The 27,776-nt window shown below is 34.0% G+C and overlaps 3 protein-coding genes across 4 annotated transcripts; 1 reads left to right on the forward strand and 2 right to left on the reverse strand.

The window, feature by feature from the left end:
* Positions 1-1,428: 1,428 nt before the first annotated feature.
* LOC138895600 (protein MAIN-LIKE 1-like) lies at positions 1,429-1,902 on the reverse strand. Its single transcript, XM_070180308.1, has one exon. It carries the CDS (start codon positions 1,900-1,902, stop codon positions 1,429-1,431), a length of 474 nt encoding a protein of 157 aa, XP_070036409.1.
* Positions 1,903-18,456: 16,554 nt separating this feature from the next.
* On the forward strand, positions 18,457-20,243 carry LOC104116078 (fasciclin-like arabinogalactan protein 1). Its single transcript, XM_009626867.4, has one exon. The coding sequence runs from the start codon at positions 18,653-18,655 to the stop codon at positions 19,898-19,900; it is 1,248 nt and encodes a 415-aa protein (XP_009625162.1). The 5' UTR covers positions 18,457-18,652; the 3' UTR covers positions 19,901-20,243.
* Positions 20,244-22,841: 2,598 nt separating this feature from the next.
* LOC104116077 (nudix hydrolase 10-like) lies at positions 22,842-26,842 on the reverse strand. 2 transcript variants are annotated; one of them, XM_009626865.4, is made up of 9 exons: positions 26,643-26,842; positions 25,816-25,998; positions 25,568-25,633; positions 25,020-25,157; positions 24,351-24,428; positions 24,210-24,260; positions 24,020-24,054; positions 23,411-23,519; positions 22,842-23,327 (listed from the first exon to the last, which is right to left on the reverse strand). In XM_009626865.4, the coding sequence occupies exons 2-9, from the start codon at positions 25,972-25,974 to the stop codon at positions 23,139-23,141; spliced, it is 825 nt and encodes a 274-aa protein (XP_009625160.1). In that variant the 5' UTR covers positions 25,975-25,998; positions 26,643-26,842; the 3' UTR covers positions 22,842-23,138. The 2 variants fall into 2 exon arrangements, with proteins under 2 accessions (XP_009625160.1, XP_009625161.1); XM_009626866.4 differs by having other exon boundaries at positions 25,816-26,025; positions 26,643-26,726.
* Positions 26,843-27,776: the final 934 nt, after the last annotated feature.

A 27,776-nucleotide genomic window follows, 5' to 3' on the forward strand; every position in this document is an offset into this window, starting at 1 on the left:
AGAATGAACCCTTGAATCTACCTCTTCAACCCAGCGATTTCCGCACCTGCGGACAAACTCATCGCAGGTGCAAAGTCCACTTACTTGAGCTGGGTCCGCACCTGCGACCCCTGGGCCGCATCTACGGTTCCGCTTCTGCGGACAACTAGCCGCACCTGCGAGCCCAGCTTGACAAGCACATTTCCGCATCTGCGAGCTTCCCATGCGCACCTGCGAGTCCGCAGCTGCGAACCTCCCCTCCGCAGGTGTGAAACACCAGAACCAGCAATGCACCAGATTTCTTTCCTAAGTCTCATTTCCTTCCGTTAAGCATCTGAAACACTCCCGAGGCCCCCAGGACCTCAACCAAACCTACCAACCCTTCCTAAAATATCCTTCAAATTTAGTCGAGCCTTCAAACTACATCGAACAACACCAAATGCATGAATTAAGCACGGATTCAAGCCTAAGAACTTAGAATTTTTCAAATTCTACAAACGACGCCGAACTACGTCAAATCTTATCCGAATGACCTCAAATTTTATACACATGTCAAAAAATGACACAACGAACCTACAGCCACTTTCGAAAATCCATTCCGAGCTTGATATCAAAAATTCCACTATCGGCAGAAATCGCCGAAAATCTAACTTTCGCCGATTCAAGCCTAAATCTACTACAGACCTCCAAAACATATTCCGGACACACTTCTAAGCTCAAAATCACTCAACGGAGCTAACGGAGTCGAAGGAATTCCATTCCGGATTAGTCTTCACACAGTTCCGACTACGGTCCAATTTCTAAGGCTTAAACTCACAACTAGGGACTAAGTGTCCCAAAACTCCCTGAATTCCATAACCAATCACTCCGACAAATCCCAAAAGCAGAAACAAATGTGGGGAAAGCAGATATTAGGGGATCGGGGCTCTAATTCTCAAAACGACCAGCCGGGTCGTTATATATGGCTTTCATAAGAATTATTAATTAAACACAGGAATCATGAGTAAACACAACACATATAAATCCAGGCCAAGTAAACTTAAGAATACATGTACCTGCGCGCCTTCAAGCAAATCCAACAAATCGTTGTAATAGGGGAGATGATGTCGAGCCTCGACCTCGCATTCGTATCCTCGCCTATCAACCCACCTCCAAGCTAAAGAGAGAAACGGTGGAGGTGATGAATCCGGAGCGATGGGTGGTAGAGGTGGATGGAACTACAGGAACCGCTCCCAGACCCAAACCTAATATAGATTGTGGATGTAAAATTTAAGGTATTCTCACTCTATGTATGTTATAATCATGAAAAATAATTGACTATGTTTTCACCAGCAGCAGCGGTAAAAATTCGGCAACGTCTCTCTAGGTGCACATGGACGCTCGGCACATCTACCTATACAGGTAACCTAGAATAGTTGTACCCCAGCTATAACCAGGTAAATCATCTAGCTACTCAAGATGATGTAAAAATCTCAAGCTGACTAGGTTTCCCGAAGTGTTCGGGAATAGTACACCACCAAACATCAGCAGCAGCACCAATCTCGTGTGTGGATTGATAACCTCCAGCGGTGAATCATTCGTAATCTCTGCATCCATCGCCTCCAAATGCTGTCGGACGGGCGTTAGCTGCAAACGAGTGGCTCCACTCAATGTCGTCTCCTCTGCTGGATAGAATCCGGTGAGTCGTTGCAACATATGCAGGTAATGCAATCCCCTATAGTCTCTGAGAGCATGCGGGTAAGCTACAGGCAACCCATCAACCGGCAGTCCGAAAAGAACCTCCATGTCCTCAAGCGTGATGGTCGCCTCGCTGATGGGTAGATGAAACGTGTGTGTCTCCGGTCGCCACCGCTCTATCATAGCCGTGATCAACGCCCAGTCGAACTGCAACCGACCGATCTCTATGATCATGTAGAAACCCATATCCTGAAGGCGTATAACTATACGTGGATGGAGTGAGTGGGCCCTAATGAACTCTCACATATCGTCTATACGTCTAGCGTAAAATGTATGGGACAAACACTGGTCATCCCATATGTATGAAGACCTATGCTCGGCCTGTAACAACAGTAGCTCTAGCGATGCAGGTCCGGGATGCACAAGCGGAACCTCCATGATGATGACGGTAAATTGAACAATATTAATTAAAGTATTTTTCTTTTTAATTGCTTAACATCTTTAAATATATTGCAATATCTTTAATATTAAAATTTATTCGATATTTTTACTATATTGTTACTTAGGTTGATATATTTTTTATATGTTAATTTATTATTTTATATATTGGTTTATCATCTTATATGTTAGTTTATTATTTTATATATTTCATATGTTAGTTTACTATTTTATATGTTAGTTTTTTATTTTATATGTTAGTTTATTTTATATGTTTGTTTTCTTACTCACTTATTTTTTTAGTATAATAGTATTAAATAGTTAATTTTCATAACTATACATGCTTTAATTATTAAATATTCATATAAAAATACTTAGTTTGACAAATATTGTTGTTTTTAAATGTTATTTTCTTACGTTTGTTGACTAAAATTCGAGAGAGTTTGTGTTTGAACTATCATCTTTTTCAGATATTTTTGGGGCTAACAGATAATTAAATGTTTAATTTCAATAGCTACAAAGATACTACGCAAAAGGGCACTACATTTTACTATACTAAAGGGCACTACATTATAATTACGGGCACTATATTAAAATTACGTGCACAACATAACACTACAGGGAACTAAACAGCATTAAAGTCACATATTAATATATGTACAATAATAACATCTAAATAAGATTAATTATTCCTAAAATAACAATTTATCTACTTTATTAATCTTTTAGCACATAAATAATCTAATTCGGATAAAAAATAACAAATTGATTTAATTACAAAACAATCACGAAAATATATATACCATAGGAAAAAATAAATAATTATCATTTTTTATAACAACTAAAAATATTAATTAATCATAAAATAACAATTTCTCTATTTTACTACTTTGTTAGCACACTAATAATATAATCGGATAAAAAAATAAAAAATTAATTAAATCACAAAACAATCACGAAATAACATTGAACACAATAAAAAATAACTAATAGGCATTTTTTATACATGAGTTTTAATAAAAAATAAGTCGAAATACCTCGATTTTAATTTTGTTGAAAGTTGAAGATTTGATGATTTGGAGCCGAAACGAGCAACCCACTACGCGATAGCACCTTACAGCTTGTTTGGATTGTTGTTACCTATTGTATTGTATCGTATTGTTACTTTAAATACGATGTTTGTTTTGGTTGTTACTTAAATTTTATTGTATCGTATCGTTAAATCCATCGTTACGTAACGACGAAATGTGCCACTTTATGTAACGACCGATTTGGCGTGGTTGCGTTGTTATCTTGTCTTTTTCTCTCATCTCACCCTTCATTATTATTAAATAATTTTATTTTATCATGTACCCCACCTTTTTATATAATAAATTTACCTCTCTCATCTCACCCTTCATTATTATTAAATAATTTTATTTTATCATGTACCCCACCTTTTTATATAATAAATTTACCCTGTATCATAATTTTTCTTTATAATATTGCAAGTTTATTCTCCATATTGCTGGTGTGTGATATCATGAAATAACAACAAACGATACAATCTATCCAAACATTGTATACATCAAATAATACAATACAATACAATACATTATGAAACGATGTGTAACAGCCATCCAAACAAGCTGTTAGATACGATGTTAGCTTGCTACAATACCAAGAATCTATACTTTTCGTGGGACCGGTGGGCTCCAATGAAGCTTTTTTCGTTAAAAATGGGGGGGGGGGGAGGAGGAGGGGGGCTGTTGTGGAATAAAAAATTGAAAGGGAGGACTACTGGTTCGCGTCTGGTGGGGAAGGAGAAGGGCACATTTTTTATATAGGTATAGCGCGCATATGTACCGCGCTATACTATAGCGCGGTATATATGTACTCTATACCTTTCCGCCCATTTTAAGTTCAAATATAGCGCGGCTATTCACCGCGCTATACCTTAACGGACAAACGTATCGTTAAAGTATAGCGCGGTGAATAACCGCTCTATATATATAATGGTACCCAGTCTTTTTGTTTTACCTATTTTGGTCACTTGAGTCCAAAAATACCATAATTAGATTTTGAACTCCTGTTAGGACACATTTTGGTCAGAGCCACTGACCTGGCAACAAAGGTTTGTGGTTCATAATCAATCATTATTGGAACATAAAATTTTACATAACTCCTTGCTAACTCAGATAGCACAAGAGGTCTCTCAGGTTAAAATTGGTCAAGCAGTTTGGACTCCTCCTCCACAGATCCAATGCTAGCCAAGATTCGGAACAAGAACCTGCCTTGAAAGTCTCCTTCACTACTTTGGAGAATTATGAAAGGCAGAGTGCGAACCTGTTAGGGTTAAAAGCTTATTGCTAGATTGATCACTTAGTAGTTGTTTATGTTATTGTCGATATATATAGCTCTCCCGATGAAAGGTGAAAGATCCAGCTTAATAAGAATATTGAACAGCTGTACATTGTTCAACATTTTATAAATTTTTAAATTAGCTTTTATCTACCTAAGATTTGAACTTAACAACATTTGTGGTTTATTGGTAGATTTTTTTCAGAGTTTGTAACATTTTCACCAAAAAGATATGGATGATTATATACATAGAATTAAACTATATTATTAGTGTTCAGAAGGGGTGGGTAACTTCTAGAGTCAAAATGTGTATACAAATTAGACACATATTGCTGATTTTGCAAGTAATTAATTAGTAAGTAGTATAAATCGTACAAGAAATTAATCACTTTAGAATAGTGTACAAGCTTCATTAATTTCGCAGATTAATATTCAGCAGACAGCTAATTCATGATGCGTTGTCTATTGCAACAAAATTAATACTTAATTAAATCATCTATTCAAATAGGAATAAGAGAAACTCTTCTTATTTATGCTTGAGCAATTTCACGTACTACAATATGGATTCACACCGGAAAGATGACTCAATTATCAGGGTCAAATACAAGAATTACCTCCGGTTAAGAATGAAAAAATACCACAATCTTTGATGATCACGTGCTACAATTTTAAATGATTGTTAGCTAGAAATTCTCTTTTGTGTGTGCGTGTGTTTTTAGAAAATTTCTTTAATGATTTTTCCTCTATCTTCTCTTAGGATGATTATCATTTTCTATCATCAACAAGCAATCGTCAAACTCTCAAAATCAACAAGTACGTTGGTACATGAAGAAACTTGCGCACGCAGACAAACTTTACTTGTCACGACCCGAAATGTCACTTGTCGTGATGGCGCATATCTCAATACTAGGCAAGCCGATAATCTCAATAAACCACCATATCTTTTAAGTTTGAAAACATAATATCTAAATTCAACGGAAGAAAACTCACAAATACATATATAAACACTCCCAAAATCATGTGTCACTGAGTACATGAGCATCTAAATGAATACAAGATCTGACTGATAAAATCACTGTCTGAAAATATAGAACAGTACAATAACTAAAAAGAAAGGGAGTCAAAGTCTGCGGACGCCAAGCGGCTACCTTGATAATCTCCACAGAATAAATTCCAAAATCTAGCAACCGCCATTTCCGGGAGCACTTGGATCTGCACGCGAGGTGCAGAGTGTAGTATGAGTACAACCAACTGAATAAGTAACAAGAATAACCTTTGGGCTGAAAGTAATGACGAGCTCAGCAGGTACAGTCCAGTATAGAAATAACAATACAGAAATGTAGGCATGCTTTCAAGTTCAACAGTTATATATATATATATATATATATATATATATATATGTATATCCATCAACTGACAGTCAGTCACTCAATACTATATAAAGCTAATCCAGCTCATGGGAAGATCCATCCCCAAATATCAATGATTCGGACAAGATCCATCCCTCAATGTAAATACTTCGGGCAAGATCCATGCCCAGGGAAGATCCATCCCTATATATATATATATATATATATATCAACTACACTCACTGTGGGGGTGCAGACTCCGGAGGGACTCCTTCAGTCCAAGTGCTATAATAGCCAGATCCAGGCATAAATATTTAAACATAACTATCACTCAGTATCTCCAGTCTCTCGGGCTCTCAATAACATGAAGAATCAACCCAACATGTTGAAATGAAATATCAATGAATGACAACAGAGACTGAGTTATGATATGCAAGTAATAAATATGACTGAGTACAAAATTATAAATTTAACAAACAGTTCAACAATAATACGACCCATGTGGATCCCAAAATATATCGGCGCGTAGCCAAATCGTGATCTTTAACATGAGTCTTAGCTCAATTTCTCTAACGCGTGGAGGATATGCGGATAATGATATTTATTTAAGTATGCAACTCCACGGAATTAATTAAGTCATAATTCCTATGATGCATGCTCACACGCCCGTCACCTAGCATGTGCGTCATCTCCAAACAATTCATACAACATGTAATTCAGGGATTCATACCCTCAGAACCAAGTTTAGAAGTGTTACTTACCTCAAACAGTGTAATTTCTCACTCCGCTATGCTCTTACCGCGTGAATTGGTCTCTGAAAGCCTCGTATCTAGCCACAATTAATTCGATTCAGTCAATACAAATCATAGGAATTTATTCCATATGAACATACTAATTTTTCCAATAAAATCCGAAATTTAACTCAAAAATCGCTCGTGGGGTCCACATCTCAGAACCCGAAAACAGTTATAAAATATGAATGCTCATCCAACCACGAGTCCAACCATATAAATTTTACCAAATTCCGACATCAACTCGGCCCTCAAATCTTAAGTTAAAGTCTTTAAAGATTTCTACCATTTTCAACACAATCTTTACCAATTTGAACTCAATAATTTTTTCACAAATCTTATTGGTATGTGTATGTATAACTAATACTCTCACACCCAAGAATCATACTTTTAATCACCCATCTTTTACTCCAAACCCAAAATTGAAGAATTGGAGAAAGAAATTCTTACCTCTTTGAAACCCTAGCAAGATCCTTGTGAAATCTTCAAATCTTGAACAAGAATTGATGGATAAATGACTAAGTCTTCACTTTCTCCCTCTAAAATGCTCTCAATTCTCTCTAAAATATCAGATGAAACCCTTCAAAATGACTCCCAATAGTGTTTTATAAGAATGCGGTAGGGTTTATAAAACCAGAAAAATTAAGCCCCGAAACACACTCTACGGTCGCATACGCGACCGCATAACGCTTCTGCGGCTCGCGAAATGGCCGTGAAATGTGGCCTCCGGAACTGGGCAAGGTTGCTTCAGTATGCGGTCATTATGCGGTCCGCATACCTGTTCTGCGGTCGCATAATGCACCGCATAACTGATATGCGATCGCATAATGCGACGCAAACTTTCCTCCACACTTTCCCCACTCCTGATTCACTCTGCTGCCATTATGCGGTCCGTAGAATGATTCTGCGACCGCATAGTGGGCCGCAGAAATGACCCTTTTTCCGGCGAAAAATTTTCTTTACACATCGGTGCATTGTTCAACCCAAAAAGTCCGAGTCGTGGCTCGCAAGCTCGCCGCGAGAAATTTATACAACCTTTGTACTAATTAATCTACCTCAGCACCACAAAACCTTTTCAACTTAAGTTTTAGACCATCGAACTAAATGTTCCAAATCATTCCAAACCTCACCGAACCCGAACCAATTAACCCGATAAATCATAAAACAACTGAAAATCATAACTTGGGCAGTAAATAGGAATACGGGATTGTAATACTTGAAACAACCGGTCAGGTCGTTACAGTTGTTTTCCTCTCATTGCTTCACTAAGCATTTAGTTCTTCTTTTCTATTTCGATATATACAAGAAAACGAATAACAAATAAAACTCAGTTGTGTAATAAATGAGATTTGGGGGAAAGAAGAACTTGTACCAACTCTAATTTAAAGATTAAAGGTGGTATTTGAGATCAATAATGCCAAATTGAGTTACAAGAATGCAAAAGACAATGTCATATAATTAAATTAGGAATTTTTACATTTCTATATACTATTTGAAATTTTATTACCCTCCCTACTCAAGTTTAAATTTAATTACATCCTATATATAAATTTACCAATTATATACATTTTAGGAATTAAATGAGTATCCCTTTATATTAGGAATCAATTATTTCTCATCCTTATTCTCTCTCTCTCTCTCTCTCTCTCTCTCTCTCTCTCTCTCTCTCTCTCTCTCTCTCTCTACGTCTCTCTCTATCTCTCAATCCCTAATTCCAGTAATATAGAGCAAAGGAAAAGAGATCAGCAATTCCACCATTGACAGCCATTAAAAAGTTTTGAAGCTTTAAATTCGAATTTTGATTTTCAAAAATTATTATTTGTTTGTATTGGGTGTTGTTGCAAATAATTTAGAATATTTTTTGGAGTTTATCTCTCAATTTCGAGGGTATTTTGGTGAAGATTAGACTTGATTTTGGCTGAATTTCAGATTGAAACTCGAAGAAGAAGACATGCTATACATTATACTTATGAAATTGTAGTAAAGTTGTAGTAAAATTGTAGGTAAATTATATTCTGTTGTTTTTATATATATTTTTATTTAAATATTGTATGAAAGTTGAACAATATTGTATAAAATTTGTATAAAAATTATATTTAAGTTATATGATATTGTAGTTGTATATAACTGGGTAGAAATAATGTATGAAAGTTGTAGATAAGTTGTATAATATATAATTAGTTGTATGAAATTTGTTTTTACTGTGTATAAATCATATACAAAATATACAAAAGACATATTGTATAAAATTTGTATAAAAATTATATTTAAGTGGTATGATATTGTAGTTGTATATAACTGGGTAGAAATAATGTTTGTAAGTTGTAGATAAGTTGTATAATATATAATTAGTTGTATGAAAAAGGTTCACATTGATATTAGAAAAATAAATTTGAGTTAAACTAAAATAAATTTCCTAACTTTGAGTTGTTCGATTAATGACTTTCCATTACCTGCCCTAAGCTCAGTCACGGGATTTGACCGTTTGATTTTTAGTTTCGTCCTTGTTTTAATGTGAACCTTTTTCTCTGTCTCAAAAGGCCAAGGAGTAGGTCTATCAACATCAGAACTTTTGCCAAAATTCCAAACGGTTTTCACATGTAAAGAATACTACTACAGTAAATGGAACAAGTTCAGAGCAATTGACCAAACACTGAAACCTCCTGTGATTATTCTTTGATTTTTTTTCCATGTTTGTGAGGTCATCTTCTTTTATAATAAACAAATATTTGTTCACTTTTTCTAATATTAATTTGTAACAAGAAAATAACTTTGAATAGTTTATTGAGTAGACACATCTGTTCATGGATCCCAAGGGTTCAAAGCAGTCGCAGGAGGGATCCCGTACCAATATTTCGGAGAGAAGAGGAGAAAAAAAAAAAAGAAAAATGGTGTAACTAAATCACTTGATTGAAGGCACTAACAATGGATTGAGAGCCTTTTAAGGTGGAATGTATATATTTTATAGATAAAATTTATTTAGGTCGGGTAATTAATTAAACATGAACATTTTTGGTAATAAAGTTTCAAATAGTGTACAGGAACGAAAAAATTCATGTATAATAGATTCCAACTAACATAAAATTTTAAAGTACAAATTGTGATAAACATAATTATTTTGAAATAAAAGATAGTTCGGTACATGAAGTATTTCATGTTTATGTAGAGTCCGAAAAAAACATCAAAAAGAGTTAACAAACTATGTAATCATCTCCAACATATATCAAAATTTTCAAACAAGAAGAAGAAAGTTTAGGAAGCGTTTGTTTAATTTCCATTAATAAACTTGTCTTTGGACTTTGGCATAATAACTACCCATTAATAATATTATCCTAAAGTGAAAAATTTTATGTGAATGTAATGATCTAGATTGTCAAATTTCTAAAATTGTTACGATCTTTTTGCAAAATGCCGCATGTACATTTGAAGAAAATGAGGTTCACGAACATGAAGCACGTTTTGTCATAAACTAAGGGTGGAATTGAATGAGTTGTAATAATTTATTAGTAAATCATAATCTAAACAGCTGTGGTAGCGTACAATATTAAAACGTTACAAAAGCTGAGGCTGTTGCAGAGAATCCTACCCGTCAACCGAAAACTTAGCAGAAGCCCCGGAGCTTTTGTCGGTACGCTCCTTGGCTTGCGAAATTACCTGTTGTGAAATGAATGAGATGTACTTATTCTTAACTAGAGGTCTACTTCATGTATTCGAATTCTGGCAAAGAATTTGGTAAGCAGCGCTTTCCAATGGATCTTATAAGATGCGAATTAAAATGAGTTGGATTCAAGCGAGTATAATTCACCGGGTGAAAAATCAAAAAAATATATCACACCCATAATTTGTACATGTGACGGTCTAGTATTGGAACTTCAGTTTCTAAGCCTTATTTTTCTCCTTTGAGTTCTGTGATCTGCTTTGGGTCCCCCTTTTACCGCAACACAAGTCATTCGTGTTAGAATATGCGCAACCAAATCAATCATACAATTCAGGCATCAAATACATATAAACTAGATAATGATACAATTACGAGATTAAAAATCACTAACCTGTTGAAATCGTTGCACAGGTCCTCCATAGAGTAAGAATCCAGGGCTACAGTCTTCTGCTATGGTCCTAGTAATACCTTGGACGAAATTGCTTTGAGTAGGCAAGAACAATACAACTCTAAAAAGTAAGTTATTGGGTAAAAAAAATCTTCCTTATGTAGACTCGTTTTTCAGCCAAAAAGAGCTCCAAAAACGTGTAGGATTCTGCTTGTGCAAGTAGAATTCTACTCTAACTCTACTAGATGACTATTCTCCCAAGTCACTTTTTATCCAAGTCAGTCCAGATTTTTACTAAGTATAACAGGGACCACAGAAATAATAAGAGGCTACTAATTATAGTATTAATTCAAAATTTTGCATGAATTAATTTCTACTATAATTAATTGCAGTTTATTCCACTAAAAACTGCAATTGAACTTCTCAATATGAATTTCGAAAATTCACCAACACTTATTTTAACTCCCCATGTTAAGATCCCAAATATCAATCAATTAAATTAAATCACTGACAGTTTAATTTAATCAACTAATTAAATCATTTATAATTCCGTTTAAACTATTTCATGTGACGGATACAAAATTCACCGGCCACATTTTCATATGAAAATTTATAAGCTTACATAAAGGGGTATCATCAAACTCAAAAACGAATCATGAATTCTATCAACTAATTATTATTTCACAAATGTTATTCGTTATTGTCCAATCTATCATGCATACACTAACTCTAAATAGAATTGTATCTTTTGATAAATCAAAACAATAAACAAATCACATTGATCATAATAATTATATCAAAATTGGGAGTATAAGCTCATTCAATGAATTAGATAAATTTTTTATATATATTCAGTACAAAAACATCTTTTCTCTACTTGGTCCGTCCAATATACACTAAGTATACTAGCACAAGAAGTCGAAGTAAAACCACTCCCATAATCAAGATAAATTATACTATAATCTTGTGCTACAATCATCAAGATATTTTGCCCAATAATATTTTCGATTGTGAACATAGTTTATTAATTATGAGAACCGACAATTTACTCTTGTGTGCATGAGCTAAGAATCCATACACTAAATTGTCTATTAGATAACTAAAGGATACACATGTAACAAATGATCTATTTAAAATAATACTTTATTGAATTGCATAAATTAAATAAATAATTGTTCCATAAATCATAAAATATTATATTATGTCTAAAACCGCATGGTTAATAGTATATCCCAACAATTCGACGAATTAAGAAATCGCCCTCTTGATTTTCTGATATTGCTAAATCACCCTCTAACAGTTTTTTCTAACATTTTTACAGCAATAGCGGACGAAAATCAGCAGCTTTTTAATATCTGTACAGATCAAAGGATTAATATTTCGTTCTAAAACTGATCACAATGTTGATACGTCATACCTTACGAGTCCAACTGTTTTTGCCTTCAACTTTAATATTATTAATTTTTTAATTATAAAACCTGCTTTATGCAGTTTCAAAATATGGGAGTAATATTTTTTAAAGAAATTCAACAATGGACTTCCAAATTTAAACGTGTTGATGCTCATTCGTCATTCATTTTGGAACGGATAGAGTAACATTTTAAATTGGATAAAAATTCTAAAATTTTAATGAAATTTAAGCCCAAAATATATATAAAAAATGCAACCTCTCCATTTTAACTAATTAATTAGTAGAGGAGACAAACTATCCATTACTAGGTCAAGGTCTCGAAGATTAGCACATTTAACGCAGTGGTGTTCTCAAACTGACAGCCGACATGATCACTATTTTCTTAAATTATTTAGTGAAATCAAAGATTAAACAAATTAGGAGAATAGGAGGATAGTCCTAAAATATCGTAAATGTAAAACATTTATATGGTCTAGCAGTTCTTTCTATTTGACAAGTTAATGGATAGATTTTATCCGTACTTTACTCATTAGTGGGTATTGAAAATAATATTTTAAGTAAGGTATATGTGTGGATAGATAACTTAAACGAATATTTTGCCAACAATAGCCTTAAATGACATGAACATTCCAACTAATGCAAATTGAAAAGGAAATTAGAATAAGAGACTTTCTTTTTACCTTGTATCTTCTTTTTGTACATGTATGAAGCATGCCATAAAATGATTTATTTTCTATTACCCCATTGTGGGGCGGCTCAACAGATCTCGGGGCCTAAGACGAAATTATATTCAGAGACCCTTAATACCAGTATAATCTTACTAGTGGGATCTTGGGAGAGTAGTTTGTACACAGACCTTACCCCTAACCTGGAGTAGAGAGGCTATTTCCGATAGACCCTCGGCTCACTCCCTCCAAGAACTCTCCAACTTGCTCTTGGGGTGACTCGAACTCACAACCTCTTGGTTGAAAGTTGAGGATGCTCACAATTAGAACAACCCACTATTGTCAAATATACTAATTAATGAGGGAAGAAAATTATCATAATTTATAAATTTATTGTATAAAATAACCTCAATCAAATAACAAAAAATATATTGTAACACATTTTTATTCTAATTATTTATATAAATTATATAATATATAATAGTAATAATAATAAGCATTTAAAATAAATTTGGGGCTTCAAAATTTAGGGGCCTAAGGCGGCCTCAATTGCCAAAGCCTTAGAGCCGCCCCTGACCCCACAGAAAGCTAGATAGAGTAAAAAGAAACAGATAAAAGAGAAGGAATGGATCGTTTTGTGCCAACGAAGAGAATTCATAAGAATAAAAGTGGCAAAAACTCTTAAAATAGACGCATTTCATCACTTTAAATATCGGCAAATAAAAGGTAAGGTAGAGTAAAATAGACCAAAGGCCCTTAACTTTTGAAGAAGTTTAAAGGAAAAAGAAATAATTGTTCTAGCATTATTCAAGGTCCGACACTTTAATATTAACTTCACATAACCTCTTTTCGTTAATTTCAAGTAACAAAATAGTATTCCTCCCGTTAACTACACAAATGTCATGGCCCCATAAAACTTTGAAGATCACAAATTTCAAAAGTCTTCCTATTTTTTCTTAAATTTTGTGCTGAGTCAAACTATCTCATTTAAATTAAAACAGAGGAAGTAATTAATTTTAGAGCTCCTTCACAGAAAATAAGATTTTAATGCATGTTAACTGCAACCAAACTTTTTAAGTGGACTATAAAGTTCTCTTTCTTTTTCTTTTTTTGGGTAAATGACTATAAAGCTCAGTTATACTAAACTACAAAATTTAAGTTTTCTTTTTTTGGTTTCCCACATGTGTCTAGTACTTTTTTGGTGGCCATTTCATTTCAATTAAGACAAGAAACCTCAAGTTAAGAATGGATGTATTTATCATTTTACCACAATTGTGGCTGTTACGGTATTTAAGCTAAAGTTTAACTTTTATAGCTATGTCTAAATAAAATTTTATATTTATCCAAAAGAAAGCTACGCGTAACGGTTTATAATAGATGAATCAAAATTTGAATTATAAGACATGTTACTTACTATAACTAGTAATAGTAATTAGTAATGAAAAAAAGTTATTTACACTATTATTTAAGTATTTTGAATTAAACTTAGCATAACGATCACCTTCATGGAATTCCACATGCGTATTTGTATTTGTTTGTTTGTGAAGAAATGAGTGTAACTGAACCCGGATAATATGGTAATGCTATTATTCAGTTTCTTGGATACATTCACTTAATTAATGTGAGTGGTAAAGTATTTAACACCAATGGACTGATGAAGAGAACCACTTATTTTTATAAAAAAAGGAACATTGAGTTCTTAAAGGGTGTGTTTGGTACTAAGCAAAAAATATTTTCCGAAAAATATTTTTTAATTTTTTCATGTTTGATTGACTTAAATGTTTTGAAAAATATTTTATTTTTTGTATCAAAAAAAGGGTCAAAACTCTTTTTCAACCTTCTTCACCCTGTTTTATCATCTCCACCAACCCCCACCTACCCAACCCACCCCAAGCCCCACCCCCCACCACACCACACCACACCCCAACCTCGCCCACCACTCACGCTACATAGATTTATTATTAAGAGTATTTTCTTTCATGTTGTACTTTTTTTTAATTTCAACAAAATGAGTATATTCTTTTTCAACCTTCTCCAATCTCCACCATATTCTACATTCCACCACCCTACCACCAAACCACCCCTACCCCCACCACACCCCTACTCCCACACATCCTAAATAGAACTATTATTAAGAGTACTTTCTTTTCATATCGTAGATAGAGTACTTTTTTTTCTTTCAACAAAATGAGTATATTCTTTTTATGATGTAATAAAAGTATTTTCTTTCATTTCAACAAAACGAGTACTTTTTTCATGATGTAGAAAAGGTATTTTCTTTCATTCAACAAAATAAGTCATTTCTTTTCATGTCGTAGAAATGATACTTTCTTTTTCAACAAAATAAAATATTTTTTTAGTTATCGAGCTCAAATTTCAACATTGTTCTTGTGTGAAAAAGTAAAGTAACACATTAGTTCCTTTGGGTTAGTGTGAATTTTAAAAGGAATAATTAAATTCTTAAAGAAAATAGATTCGGGGGTGGGGGGGGGGGGGAGGTGTACAAAAACATGGGGATTTTGGGGAAGGTTAGTTGATGAGAGTAGCATAAAAAATTATTTTTACCAAACACTAAAAAATATTTTTATGAAAAAATTTCACCCACCAACCAAATAAGGAAAAATAAGTGATAAAAACATTCATTTTCCTGGAGAACATTTTCCTTTCATACCACACATACCCTAAATCTGCATATCTAGAAAGTTCTTCTAACTAACCAAACAAATACTTTACAATGTTCTCAAGTTTTTCTATGGGAAGAAGTTAATTATTACATTAGGTTAGGGGATTGGGGATGGGGAAGGAGATAATAGAAATCGAACTTACACTCGGTGATCGTGTGAAAAATTCTCCGCGATATTATGGTACTATAAGCTTTGGTCACTTGATTTAAGATAATGATATCACATTTAAGAGTATTATTTCAACCAATAAAATAGGTCTTTTAACACATTTAACCGGTCGGTCAAAAATATTCACAGTTAGTAATTAAATATATAAAAAATTATATATTGATTATGTTTAAAATATTATAAGCATATTATATATTAATATAAAAATAATATATATGTTTATCAGCTATTGTTTCTGGGATGGTTATACTGTGTTAAAATCCCAACAAAATATCTTTAAAAACTTATTTTCTCAAACCAAATTAATGTGTCATTTTTATTCTGCTTACTACTGAATATATAACCTTATAAAAGAACTTGCGCGTAAGTTACCATGACATTAGTATTACCAAAGCCAAAACAAAATTAAGTCTAAGGTTTCGATCCTACAAGAATCCTATGTTCTCCTTTACATATATCCATTTCAAAAGTGTTTAAAATTTCAAAATAGAGAGGAATTTATAAATAAAAAAAGGAGAAAATCATCTACATCCCCTAATTTAAAAATTAAATTCATCCTTCAACTTTGAACAATTATTATTCTCCTTCTCTTATCAAAGTTGATTGATTAAAATAACTATTTTACCCACAATAAATTTTATTTTTTAATTTCTTTCATATAATGATATCTTTTTATTTTAATCTATGTTATGGACTTACCTATAGACAAAGAAATATGTTTTGAGAAAAAGGTGAGAAGTAGTAATCAAGCATATAAGCTAATGACGTCTTATAATGAAATAAATAAGAAAAATAAAAAATATATAATTAATAATTTGCTCGTATCAATAATTTTGTTAATAGAAATCAAAACTCAATCTATTTACAAAATTGAGAATAAACAAGAATGCAGATTTTATAAAGCATGCAAATGCATGTAATAAAAAATTAATGGATGGAAATAGATGTAGATCTTATAATAAATTCCTAAAAGTTATTTATTTATACTTTATATGAATTTTATATTACAATAGAAAAATTCTATTAATAACAATCAAAATACAAGATCTATTTACAATAAAGAATAAGAGACAAAATGGAACTTAAGTCACGCACAGAATATACATTATATGCACTTAATGCACAAAGTATTAAAATAATAATAATAAGTTACAGTAGATTTTATAATAAATTCATAATATAATTGTTCTATTTATAATGTTAATGAACTTAAATTTAAGTATAATAGAAGATATAATATTAGTTAAATTCTGAATAAAATACAAACATTAAACAAAATTTGATAATATAATATAAAATTTTGATAATATAAAAGAGTATTACATATATGAGAAATCAAAAATATCAAGGATAAAATAGATATTGCATAGAAGGAACAGAGGAGGATGACAATTGTTCAAAGTCTTGATATTTAAAAAGAACTCGAGGATGTTCATAATTTTTACCCATTAAAAATTTCCAAAAACCTGAACAAGAAACAACCATTTAGATAGGTAACTTTTTTCGTATATATACAAGATTTTAAATTTATTTACCCGATTTTGTTTAAGTTTTCATATTTACAGTAAATAACGAAAGTTTTTTACAAAATATATACAAATTCGGTTAAAATCTATAATTTATCTACAACATAAATACACATTTTTTGTACAGAATCAGATCAAAAGCTACAATTTACATACAATTTATATACAACTTATATACAATTATGTAAGTTGTAGATATTTTGTATACCATTTCTACATTCGACATACAAAATATATACAATTTGTTCATGTCTTCTTTTTCGAGTTTCAATATGAAGTTTCAACCAAAATCACCTCGAATCTTCACCAAATTATCTCAAATTTGAGATATAAACTCCAACGGATATTCCCAATCATTTGCAACAACACCCAAACCAAACAAAAAATAATTTCATAAAATTCCATTTTCGAATTCAAAGCTTTGAAACTTTTTAATGGCTGTCAATGAAGTTTTTAATGGATTAACATAGTTTCCAATTCAATCTACTCGCTTCTAATTAATACTATTTTGTTTATTCATTCCAAAAAGCTAAAAGAATAATAACTAAAATGATTCTCTTCATCAAAGCTAATTTCTTTCTTATTTACTTTCTCGTTTTCATAGGACCTGACGCAAGGACTTTGCTAGGTGTTAATCTTCTCTCTTTTTTCACTTAACATTAGTTTTATTTCTTCAGTTAATCCACATGAAGATATTAGTATAATAATACTGATAGAGAATGAGAGACAGAGAGAGAGAGATCGAAAAGAAAGAGCGAAGAGGGAATTCCCTATTCAATTCATAATATCATGGGATATTCATTAATATTAATTTGTATATAATTGATAAATTGTATGTCAACTTGTAATTAAGTTAAAAATCCCAAATATATATATGCACTAATATTTACATCAAATTATAGTAATATAAGTAATTTGGGATTACAGTATAGTTATTAATTATTATCAGTTTATTATAAATAAGTGACAAACTAATGTGATACAATAACAATTAGTAAGACTTTATTCCAAACAAGTTAAAATCACTATTAAAATCCTCAGTAATTATGTTAATCCATATATATACACCAAGGGCTCGTTTGGTACGAGAGATAAGGAATAATTAATCTCGAGATAAAATTTAAGAAGAGTTTATTCTATGTTTGGTTGAAAGAAAATTACAGTATAATTAATCCCGAAATTAATTATTTCGGGATTGTAGTATTTTTTATCCCTATAAAAAAGTGAAATAATTAATCTCGAAATAATTTAATCCTAGGTTAACTTCTTTACCACCAAACTACCCATAAAGTATAATGTACATATAACAATTTAGCAATATTAATATATGTGAGGTACGTGTAAAAACACATATTATACACATCAAGTGGTAGCCCTTTCTGTAATTTTAAGGTTCGTACTTGGTCAATAAATTTGCAGTCACTTGAGATCTCACTAGCCCCAATAAACTCCCTTTATTTCCACTTCACTGAATTAGTGAATATCACCCTCTCTCTCTCTCTCTCTCTCTCTTTCTCACAGTCCACTTCTTCACTCCAACACACAGTCGCCGGAATTCTTCTCTCTTGCAACAATAACATGCAGCTTTTGTCGTCGGCCGCTGCGGCCGCGGTGGGTTTCTCTCTTGCCCTTCTCCTTTGTGCCACTGAAGCACACAACATCACCCGCATTCTAGCCAAACATCCACAATTCTCCACTTTCAACCACTACTTAACAACAACACACCTCGCCTACGAAATCAACCGCCGTCAAACCATCACCATCTGCGCCGTCGATAATGCCGGCATGTCAGATCTACTCTCCAAGCACCTTTCCATTTACGCCATGAAAAACGTGCTCTCATTTCACGTGCTTCTCGATTACTTCGGCGCCAAAAAGCTTCACCAGATCACTAACGGCACTGCACTTGCTGCCACTATGTTCCAAGCCACCGGCTCCGCTTCCGGTTCTTCCGGCTTTGTCAATATCACTAACTTAAAAGGAGGGAAAGTCGTTTTTAGCCCCGCCGATTACGATGGCCCTCCTCCCGCCAAATTTGTTAAATCCGTTGAGGAGATTCCTTATAACATCTCCGTTATCCAAATAAGTACGATTTTGCCCTCAGCCGAAGCTGAAGCTCCGACTCCAGGACCAAGTCAGATGAATCTCACTTCGCTAATGTCTGCTCACGGCTGCAAAGTTTTTGCTGAGACGCTTTTAGCTTCTCCTGCTGAAAAGACTTTTGAGGACAATGTTGATGGCGGATTAACGATATTTTGCCCTGGAGATGACGCAATGAAGAATTTTTCACCTAAGTTTAAGAATTTAACCGCTGAAGGTAAACAGTCGCTGCTCGAGTATCACGGAGTTCCTATTTATCAATCGATATCGAGTTTGAAATCTAATAACGGCGTTATGAACACGTTAGCTACAGACGGCGCTAAGAAGTACGATTTTACCGTTCAAAATGACGGCGAAGATGTTACACTGAAGACGAAGGTTGTGACTGCGAAGATCACGGGGACTTTGGTTGATGAACAGCCGCTGGCGATATTTTCGCTTGATAAGGTGTTATTACCAAAGGAATTATTCAAGGCTGCTCCTACTCCGGCGCCGGCGCCGTCACCGGAGGCTGACGCTGAATCTCCTAAGCACTCTAAGGATAAACACAAGTCGCCGCCGGCACCTGAGTCTTCCGCTGATTCACCGGCGGATTCTCCGGCGGATGGTCCTGGTGATGATTCTGCCGATTCGACCGCAGATGATAACGGTGCTGTTAGGTGCAAAGCCGGAGCATCGCTTACCGCCGTTTTCAGTATATGGTTTGCCTTCAAATTATTGATGTGAGTTTTATTTTTATTTCCATAGGTCTTTGAAAAAAAACAATGTCTGTTTTTCCTTAGGTTTTAATTGTTGAACTCTAGGGGCTTTTAATTAATTGTGAAATAAGTGGATTTGTAACGGTAGCAGTGTAAGTTTCTATATTGTCTAACAGGCTTTATGGTGCTTTTGCTTTTTCTTTTTTTGCTTTTGTACTAAGTTTTTAGACCCATTTTCTTCTTTGTTAGTGTGTCTTTGATTTTCTCTGTTAAGTGTTAAGTTGATTCAGAGATGGAATTGATTCTGTAATATGAGTCCTTGTTTGCGTGTTAACCATTAATTATGAATTTATGATCAGCTTTTCATATAATTCCGTTGCCATCTTACTCTATGTCATAAATTTAAATTTTTCTTTCGCTGTTATGCATTATTCCGAAGTGGCTTTACTCAATTTGTTTGGGAGATTTTGTCTCAATTCAAGAACATGACTATTGAATCTATTCAGGTACATATTGAACCGTTGTAAGTTGTAAAATATTACTCCTATTTATTTTCTTTTCTAGATTGCTTATCACATTTAAACAATAACTAAAAATTTACTCTGCACTTAGTATTCGTATCAAATCATTAGATACACTATATATGTTTATATATAGGTTTCTATCACTTAATTATGAGTAATTAATATATATTTTCACTTTATTTAAATCACTTAACCATAGTAACTTGATAAGATTTGATAAAAACACACAAATTTTTACTTACCTACAATAACCCGTAAACTAAGTTTTAGTTGATTGACAGCTACATTAACAAATCGAGGAATTCTAAATTCGTTATTGGCATTGGGGTTGCGGAAACTGAAAGAGATGAATTTTATTGCTACCATGATTTTGTGGAGTACTTTTTAATTGGCTCACTGATCTCTAGATTTCAAACTCAAATTTAAGATTCCTTCTAGAAATGGTCATTGAAATTGGAGCATCGACTCACTTGTCCAGAGAAATTCTGGCCTTTCAATGTTTGACCGTGGAATTAGCAGTTGGGTTAGGCACCGTTTGAAGCCCTGTTAGGGACTGACTTTTGATAAAGTTGGTAAGGCCCACTAACTGGAAAATGCAGTACTAATAACTGATCGACCTTTTCTTGAAAATGAGTGCTATATATTGTTCCTGCATCTCTCCACTTTTCAGTTTCAATCTAGAAATACAAAACTTCCTGTGATAAGACACCTTTTTAATGAGCTTTATGTAGCAACAAATCTTAATTAGTTGAGTTGATGGATTCTAAATACAAATGGCTATACCAACAAAAAGGACAGTGTTATACTGCCCTTGGATTCATCTTCACTTCAATATAGTAACTTTATTAGTCCAAAATAATGGTAAAGCTCGAAATAAGATCAACTCATCTAATAGTACTTTCTAAATAATTATAGTGCCATCTACAACAACAAAAAATCTAGTAATTTTCTACAAGTGGGGTCCTTACCCCTATTTAAGGGTTAATAAAAAGCATAATTATTAACTGCTGATTAAGAAAATCAGCCCTGAGGAGTCAACAAGCAACATTCCGAGACTCAAAACAAGTTCACCAAGTTCAATTTCAGTTAACAGGTTTTGTGACCAACACTGTCTCTTGCTTGCAGAAGTAGATCCCACTGAGGACCAGGCTACAGCAGCATTTAGAATGGCCTCCTACTCCCCTATCACAGTATTTATGCCTAACAGTTCAAAGTTGGATATGTATTTACTCTTCAATCGGTTCTCTTTAGTGTACATACTTATAAAGCAGTGGAATGATTGACTTTCGGATTCCCCAATGTTGGCTCTCCAAAATTTCATGAATCATTACAGATTCATCACCTCATCTTAAGTTGCTTTTGTTTTACGTTGCATTAGAAAAATGGAAATAGTAAAAGGAATCATTTATGTCCAAAACTAATCCCCCCGCGCACGAACCCCGGCGATAACAGCTAAAACACAAAATTGGCTCCAAAAATAAGAAAAATTCTAATTTGCAAAATTGTTGTCTGAAGTGAAAACACAAAGGATAACCTAAGGGTGAAAACTAACGACTGTAACTTTGAAAGAACTACCCAAAAACATTTGTCAGAAAATGCTTTAAAAAAAATCCAAAGAACATTTTGAAGAGACTGCCTAAGGCCACTGAGCCACTCTCTATCTTAAATCACATTATTTGTTAGAAATACACCGTCTTTGATAGTGTAATCATTATCCTTAAGGAATTTAAGCCTCCCACGTCGTTGTTGCAGCGATGGTAACACAATTCCTCCAGGAATTTACCAAGACAACAAAATTCGAATAGTAGCAATTAATCCGAATTTTCACAAGAACAAACTTTGTGAGTTGCAAAAATAATAGAAAGAGAGAGGAAGAAATAATTCTGTAGTTGTTGATGTATATAGTTTTTGGAGAGACAACAGGTATTTGTAATACCTCTAGGAGCTGTTGGAATCAACGGGCACCTTTAAATTTAAAATAGAACTATTGAAACGTTTTGAATAATTAATAAAGACTTTTTAATTAAATAAAAGAAATAATAGGTGACTAAAATTAAATTAAAATATAGCCACAATTGGTTTCCCTCCAAATATCCCTCAAATTATTCAAACCAAATAAGACTAGAAGTGTTTAAAAGCACCTCTACCTTTCTCTATTTTTCTAACGAGGGACAAGCTTCCTTCTCTCAAATGCTAACCCATAAACTCTAACTAATCCAACATTATTATAAACAAAATAGTAGCATTATAAAACCTTTTCATAAATTAGCACCTCATCAGGATTCCTTTAGTTGTTTCCTTCCGTTCAGTGTAGTCAATACAGCTACACACTCGGGATAAAAATACAATTACACTCCTCCAACAAAGTACTTGCTCCATAGGTAAGGATTTTACATGAGAAATTACTAATTAGATGAACAAAGAATAAGAAACGAAGCAAGCAAATTGGAAGAAGTATGCCTTCTGTGGTTCATTGGATACACTACGGAAAATGAGGCATACAAGACTTGGAAACTACATTTTATTTCGGTGTACGAGCAATCGATACGACTACTATAAAACATCAATTATAGGATAACAGAAGATCTATGCTATCACTTATCCTACTTCTTAGTTTGGGAACTACTAGTATTAGAATGAAATGAGACCTGAATAGAGCGGTGTAGATAAAAGTGAGTCATACCGTTAATCTGGCATATGTGATTGCCCCACTCTGTTTCTTCATAGATGAATTACAGAGTTTTACTGGACCAGACCATCTTCATTGAAATAAAGGTAACTCGTAGGATCATCAAAATAAGATTTAATCGGTACAGGAGTAAACCCCAGGTAACCCCCTTCTGCCTTTGCCAAGCACAGATCTTTGATGTATTTGAAAATGCCATGTTTCAGAACAAAAGGTTGAGCACCATACACTTCTAGTGACATCCACTGCAACGCAGTAATATCGCATAACATTTGCTAAATAGGATTTGAGAATACTGTAACAAATCCGTAAAACAAACTAGAAATACCTGAACTGCCTCAATTTCTAAATCTTGCTTTTGTAAGTTAAACGTAAGAGGGCGCATCATGCAAATGAAGAATAAGTCTGACTTTCCAAAGAATGACTTGTGCATCTGCCTGTCAACAGAAATGTCATGACGCCATAATATTCTAGGTTCTGAAAAATTAAGAAATTTTACACCAATCCTTCAGATACTCCTACTAGTCAATAGGTCCATTTAATCAAACATGAATTTCCAATGCATATAAAGTTACACCTTATAGAACTTTAAAAAGATTAAAACTTCTGAACTTTTCTTTTCAAAAGGTAGTTAACTATTTTTTGATTATCACCGTGGAAGGTGGTTAACCTAGGTAAACTAAACAAGATAGTCAATATGGAGGAGAGGCAATAGTATCTTGCAAAATTTGTCTGCACAGGCACGGCTTTTCATTTTCTTCACACATAATATATCATGATGAGTAAACCCACAACCTTGTGAAACAAACAGCCAAGGTATATCACATTAAACTTGAATCAATTCCGTTCTTTTGCCAGTGCCAACGGGTTAGCCACTAAATGAAAAAATGACATACATACTTGGTCAAATAATCAACGAAATGCACAAATTTCCTACCTGAATGCAAGCACTTCTAGAAATTCAATATCAATCTGCACCAAAAGAAACCCAGATAATCTCAGAGAAACAATAACGGTTAAATGTACGGCAGAAAACTTAGATGCATTGATTGATTGATTCATTATGTAGCATTTTAGGTCAACTTTGACTGTTGAATGTTTTACTGTTGTATATAGTATATACTTACTCCTGTTTCTTCTTTTACTTCCCTTATTGCAGCTTCAAATAAATCCTCACCCTGCAGGACAAAAGCTTAAAACAGTTTAAAACTTCAAGTTGATATATGACTTGTATTTAAAGCTGACTTTAGCTTCAACATTGAGCATACCTCTTCAACAACACCAGTAGGGATCTTCCAAATCCCCGTTCCCTTCATTCTGCCACTACTTTCTTGGACAACAAGCAGCTGAAAACAAGAGTTTGCAGTTAAGAGAATGGATGACGAACCTACGAAATAATTACCTCCAATATGCTTAAGCATAGTGGTCCAAGACAAGAGGGATGTTTCTAATGATAAAGATATGCTTTGTTCACGGAGAGTTACCACAGAGGGCCAATACATCTAGTTAGACATAGAGATATATGCAAAATAGGTTAGTGGACTTACCAAATATGATGCTAAATAGCTCTTACTTTTTTTACATGATATTTAGTGGCAAGTGCATTCACAATCACTCTCCTTTGACTAAGAACGGTAAGATGCTAGCAGAGAATCAAGATTTGACAAATAGGAAATGAAGTGTCCAAATTGTCTGTATGCATGAAGTGACACTAACGCAGAACGCCAGCTCTATCACAACGGGCAGACTTTAAAGATCAGATCATCTTCAAAAGCAATTTGATGCATCAGGACTATGATATACCATTTTAGGTAACATAAGTCTGACATTCAAGGAGGGAAATATCGTATTGAGAATTAGAACAGATACAGATTAAGTGAAGTATCATGTCCATGTGGATAACTACTAGAAGAGAATTTATAGCTGATTTTAATTACCTCTCTTTTCTCATTCAAGACGACAGCCCCAATACCTACTCGATGTGAGGCATTTGCAGGGATTGTATTCCCAGTTTCAGGAATCCAATACACAAGCATCAGGTAATGAGGTTCTGCATGGTGGTACCAAAACCCTTCCTGCATCCAATGTTAAGAATAAGATCAGCATGATTGAACAGATAAGATATTATTTCTCAACCCAAAGGATGATATAAGCGGCAGCTTTGACTTTTGAGTTTGTGAAAACAAGGTTGGTAAATACTTTACTGCTGTAAATTTCAAAGAATAAAATTAAGCAATTCCAATTTGGATCAAGAAGACATTGTTTCATTATACTATGGCTTGGGTTTCACTGCAACTTCATTTGTTCGAAACAAACATTTGAAAATTGCATATTCTATGACACATTGAAGTAGCTTAGCTGGAATTCCATGTACTTCATTTATCAAGATGAACTATAACATCAAAATCAAGTTGATGATAAAATTCATGGGCGTTCCAGTGGACATTATGCGCTTGTTACACAACAAAAAGTAAGAATACATTACCTTAACTGCAGGTTCAACCAGATTTGCAAGTTGAATGGGCATTTTAATCCACACGCCCTTTTTCCCCTGCAAAATAATAAATGTCAAAGCAGTAGAAAAGAATTGAAAGAGAAAAAGGGAAGCAAAGTCAACCATATATATATTACACAAGTATTCCAGCACAGTGCTCTCATTGACTGTATTATCACGTATAAACAGAAAAATAATGCAAATAGTTGCTCCTAATAAGAGTAACAAGATCAATATACCTGCAGCTTCCATTGATGTAACGAACTTCTAAGCATGTTATGAAAGATATTTGGGTCCATAGGCTCCTCTAGTTCTACTATAACACCTCCATGGTCATCATTTACCGCCGGAAGCAACTGTACCTTTTTAACACCATTTTGAACTAACATTTGCTCCATAAGATCTCAATTTAGTCACAAGTTCTGCAGCCAAATTTTTCATTTAATCACCTGGTAAACACAACAGGATAGAAATGCAAATAAACTCGCATGCCCATATGACTTGTGCTAACAATTTTGCGCAAAGCTAATTGAAAGTGATAATTAATTAGCAAAAGCAAGAACTAAAGCTCCTGCCGGTCCTGCGTGCAGTGAAACTTACACATTTCATGATGCTTAAAACCGTTACAACTAGGACTATACTGTTGAATTGAATTATGTGAATCGCCTCGTTTAATATCATAAAATTTTAGAGAAGGCATACTTTATTCATGCCTGCAACACACCTCTCAGGTGCGGACGTGATTTCTTTTTTTCTTTTTCTTTTTTGTAATGGACGATGGTGAAATTCCAACCCGAAGAATCTGGCATTTTGAGTAGGTGACACTATTCAACAAAATAATTTAGCAGCAAACAAAAATTTTAACAGGTGCTTTCTGAAGCATAAAAAAATAGTACATAGTTAGAAAAGAGAAGGTAGAGTTATAATTTGCGAAATGATTGGTAAAATTGTTCAAAACCTCTTAAATGAATAAAAGTAACAGTGTCCGTCTCTACCAAATCAAATATACTTCCAGATATTTTTAAAAAAAATAAATAAATGACACACTGATAAATTTGAAGAGTACCTTCAAAATGGAAGCTGAAAAAATTGGGAAGAATGGAGAGTTTTGCTACTGATATGAAGTAAATGTAATGCTACTACGAAGTTGAAGAGGGAGGAATTTAAATAGACAGGTGCCTACCCATGCGTAATGATGGCCTTCCCACCGACCACCGCGCCTCTCAGTTAGTTGATTGCGTCATCTGGGTCCCGTTTCCAAAAGCCGCCAGCACAAAACGTGGTCGGAGTTTATATGCAATAAAACGGGACCCACCCGCTTTTCCGGGTTAAACCCATGGGCCAGACAATTATGTGGGTGGGGTGGGGTGATTTGCACAAATAGGATGATACTTCAGTACCACTCTTAATTTTTACATCTCTCAGCCTATATTCACAACTTAAAATTTATTAAGTATTCATTATGTCATTTGAGACTTGTGTGCAAAATTTGGGTTCACTCCGAGTTGATTTAATATATTTCGGTGCGAGTTTTGGAAGTTGAAAGTTCAAAGTTCATTAATTTTTGATTCGAGGTACGATTCGTCGTTTCGCTATTGTTATGCGTGATTTGAGGCCTCGAGTAGGTTCGCGTTATATTATTGGACTAGTTGGTATATTCGGACGGGGTCCCGAGTGGTTCGGAAGAGTTTCGGACGAGGTTCGAATCGTTGGGATCAATTTTGGCCAAGGCTACTGGTGGCAAGATCTGGTGTTATCGCACCTGCGGCTAGTTTTGCGCAGGTGCGATGGTCGCAGAAGCGACAAAGGAGTCGCAGAAGCGAGGTGAGAGTTGGTTGAGGAAGATCGCAGATATTGGATTTGACTTGTTCGAGGTAAGTAACACTTTTAAACTTGGTGCTGAGGGTATGAAACCCTGAATTACGTACTATGCGATTGATGTTGAGGTGACGCGCATGCTAGGTAACGGGCGTGTGGGTGTGCACCGTGTAAGTTGTGATTTAATCAATTCCGTAGAACTGTGTAGCTATCTTATCTGAATATTTTTACTGTACTCTATGTGTTAAAGCACTTGAGCTGTAATTTACGCTAAAAATCACGTCTAGGCTATATGCTGGTACTATTAGGACCCACAATGGTCGTTCTTGGTTGTTGAATTATTTGCTTAATTGCAGTTATGTACTTAGTCGCATTCATCATT

This window comes from Nicotiana tomentosiformis, chromosome 7, assembly GCF_000390325.3.
Source record: "Nicotiana tomentosiformis chromosome 7, ASM39032v3, whole genome shotgun sequence".
NCBI classification, from domain to species: domain Eukaryota; kingdom Viridiplantae; phylum Streptophyta; class Magnoliopsida; order Solanales; family Solanaceae; genus Nicotiana; species Nicotiana tomentosiformis.

Coding starts and splice junctions, on each gene's coding strand:
- LOC138895600 (XM_070180308.1), bottom strand. CDS start 1,902: ATGGGTTTCTACATGATCATAGAGATCGGTCGGTTGCAGTTCGACTGG.
- LOC104116078 (XM_009626867.4), top strand. CDS start 18,653: ATGCAGCTTTTGTCGTCGGCCGCTGCGGCCGCGGTGGGTTTCTCTCTT.
- LOC104116077 (XM_009626865.4), bottom strand. CDS start 25,974: ATGGAGCAAATGTTAGTTCAAAATGGTGTTAAAAAGGTACAGTTGCTT. Junction 25,634..25,815: donor TACATCAATGGAAGCTGCAG/GTATATTGATCT, acceptor ATTATTTTGCAG/GGGAAAAAGGGCGTGTGGAT. Junction 24,429..25,019: donor TCTTGAATGAGAAAAGAGAG/GTAATTAAAATC, acceptor TCTTGTTTTCAG/CTGCTTGTTGTCCAAGAAAG.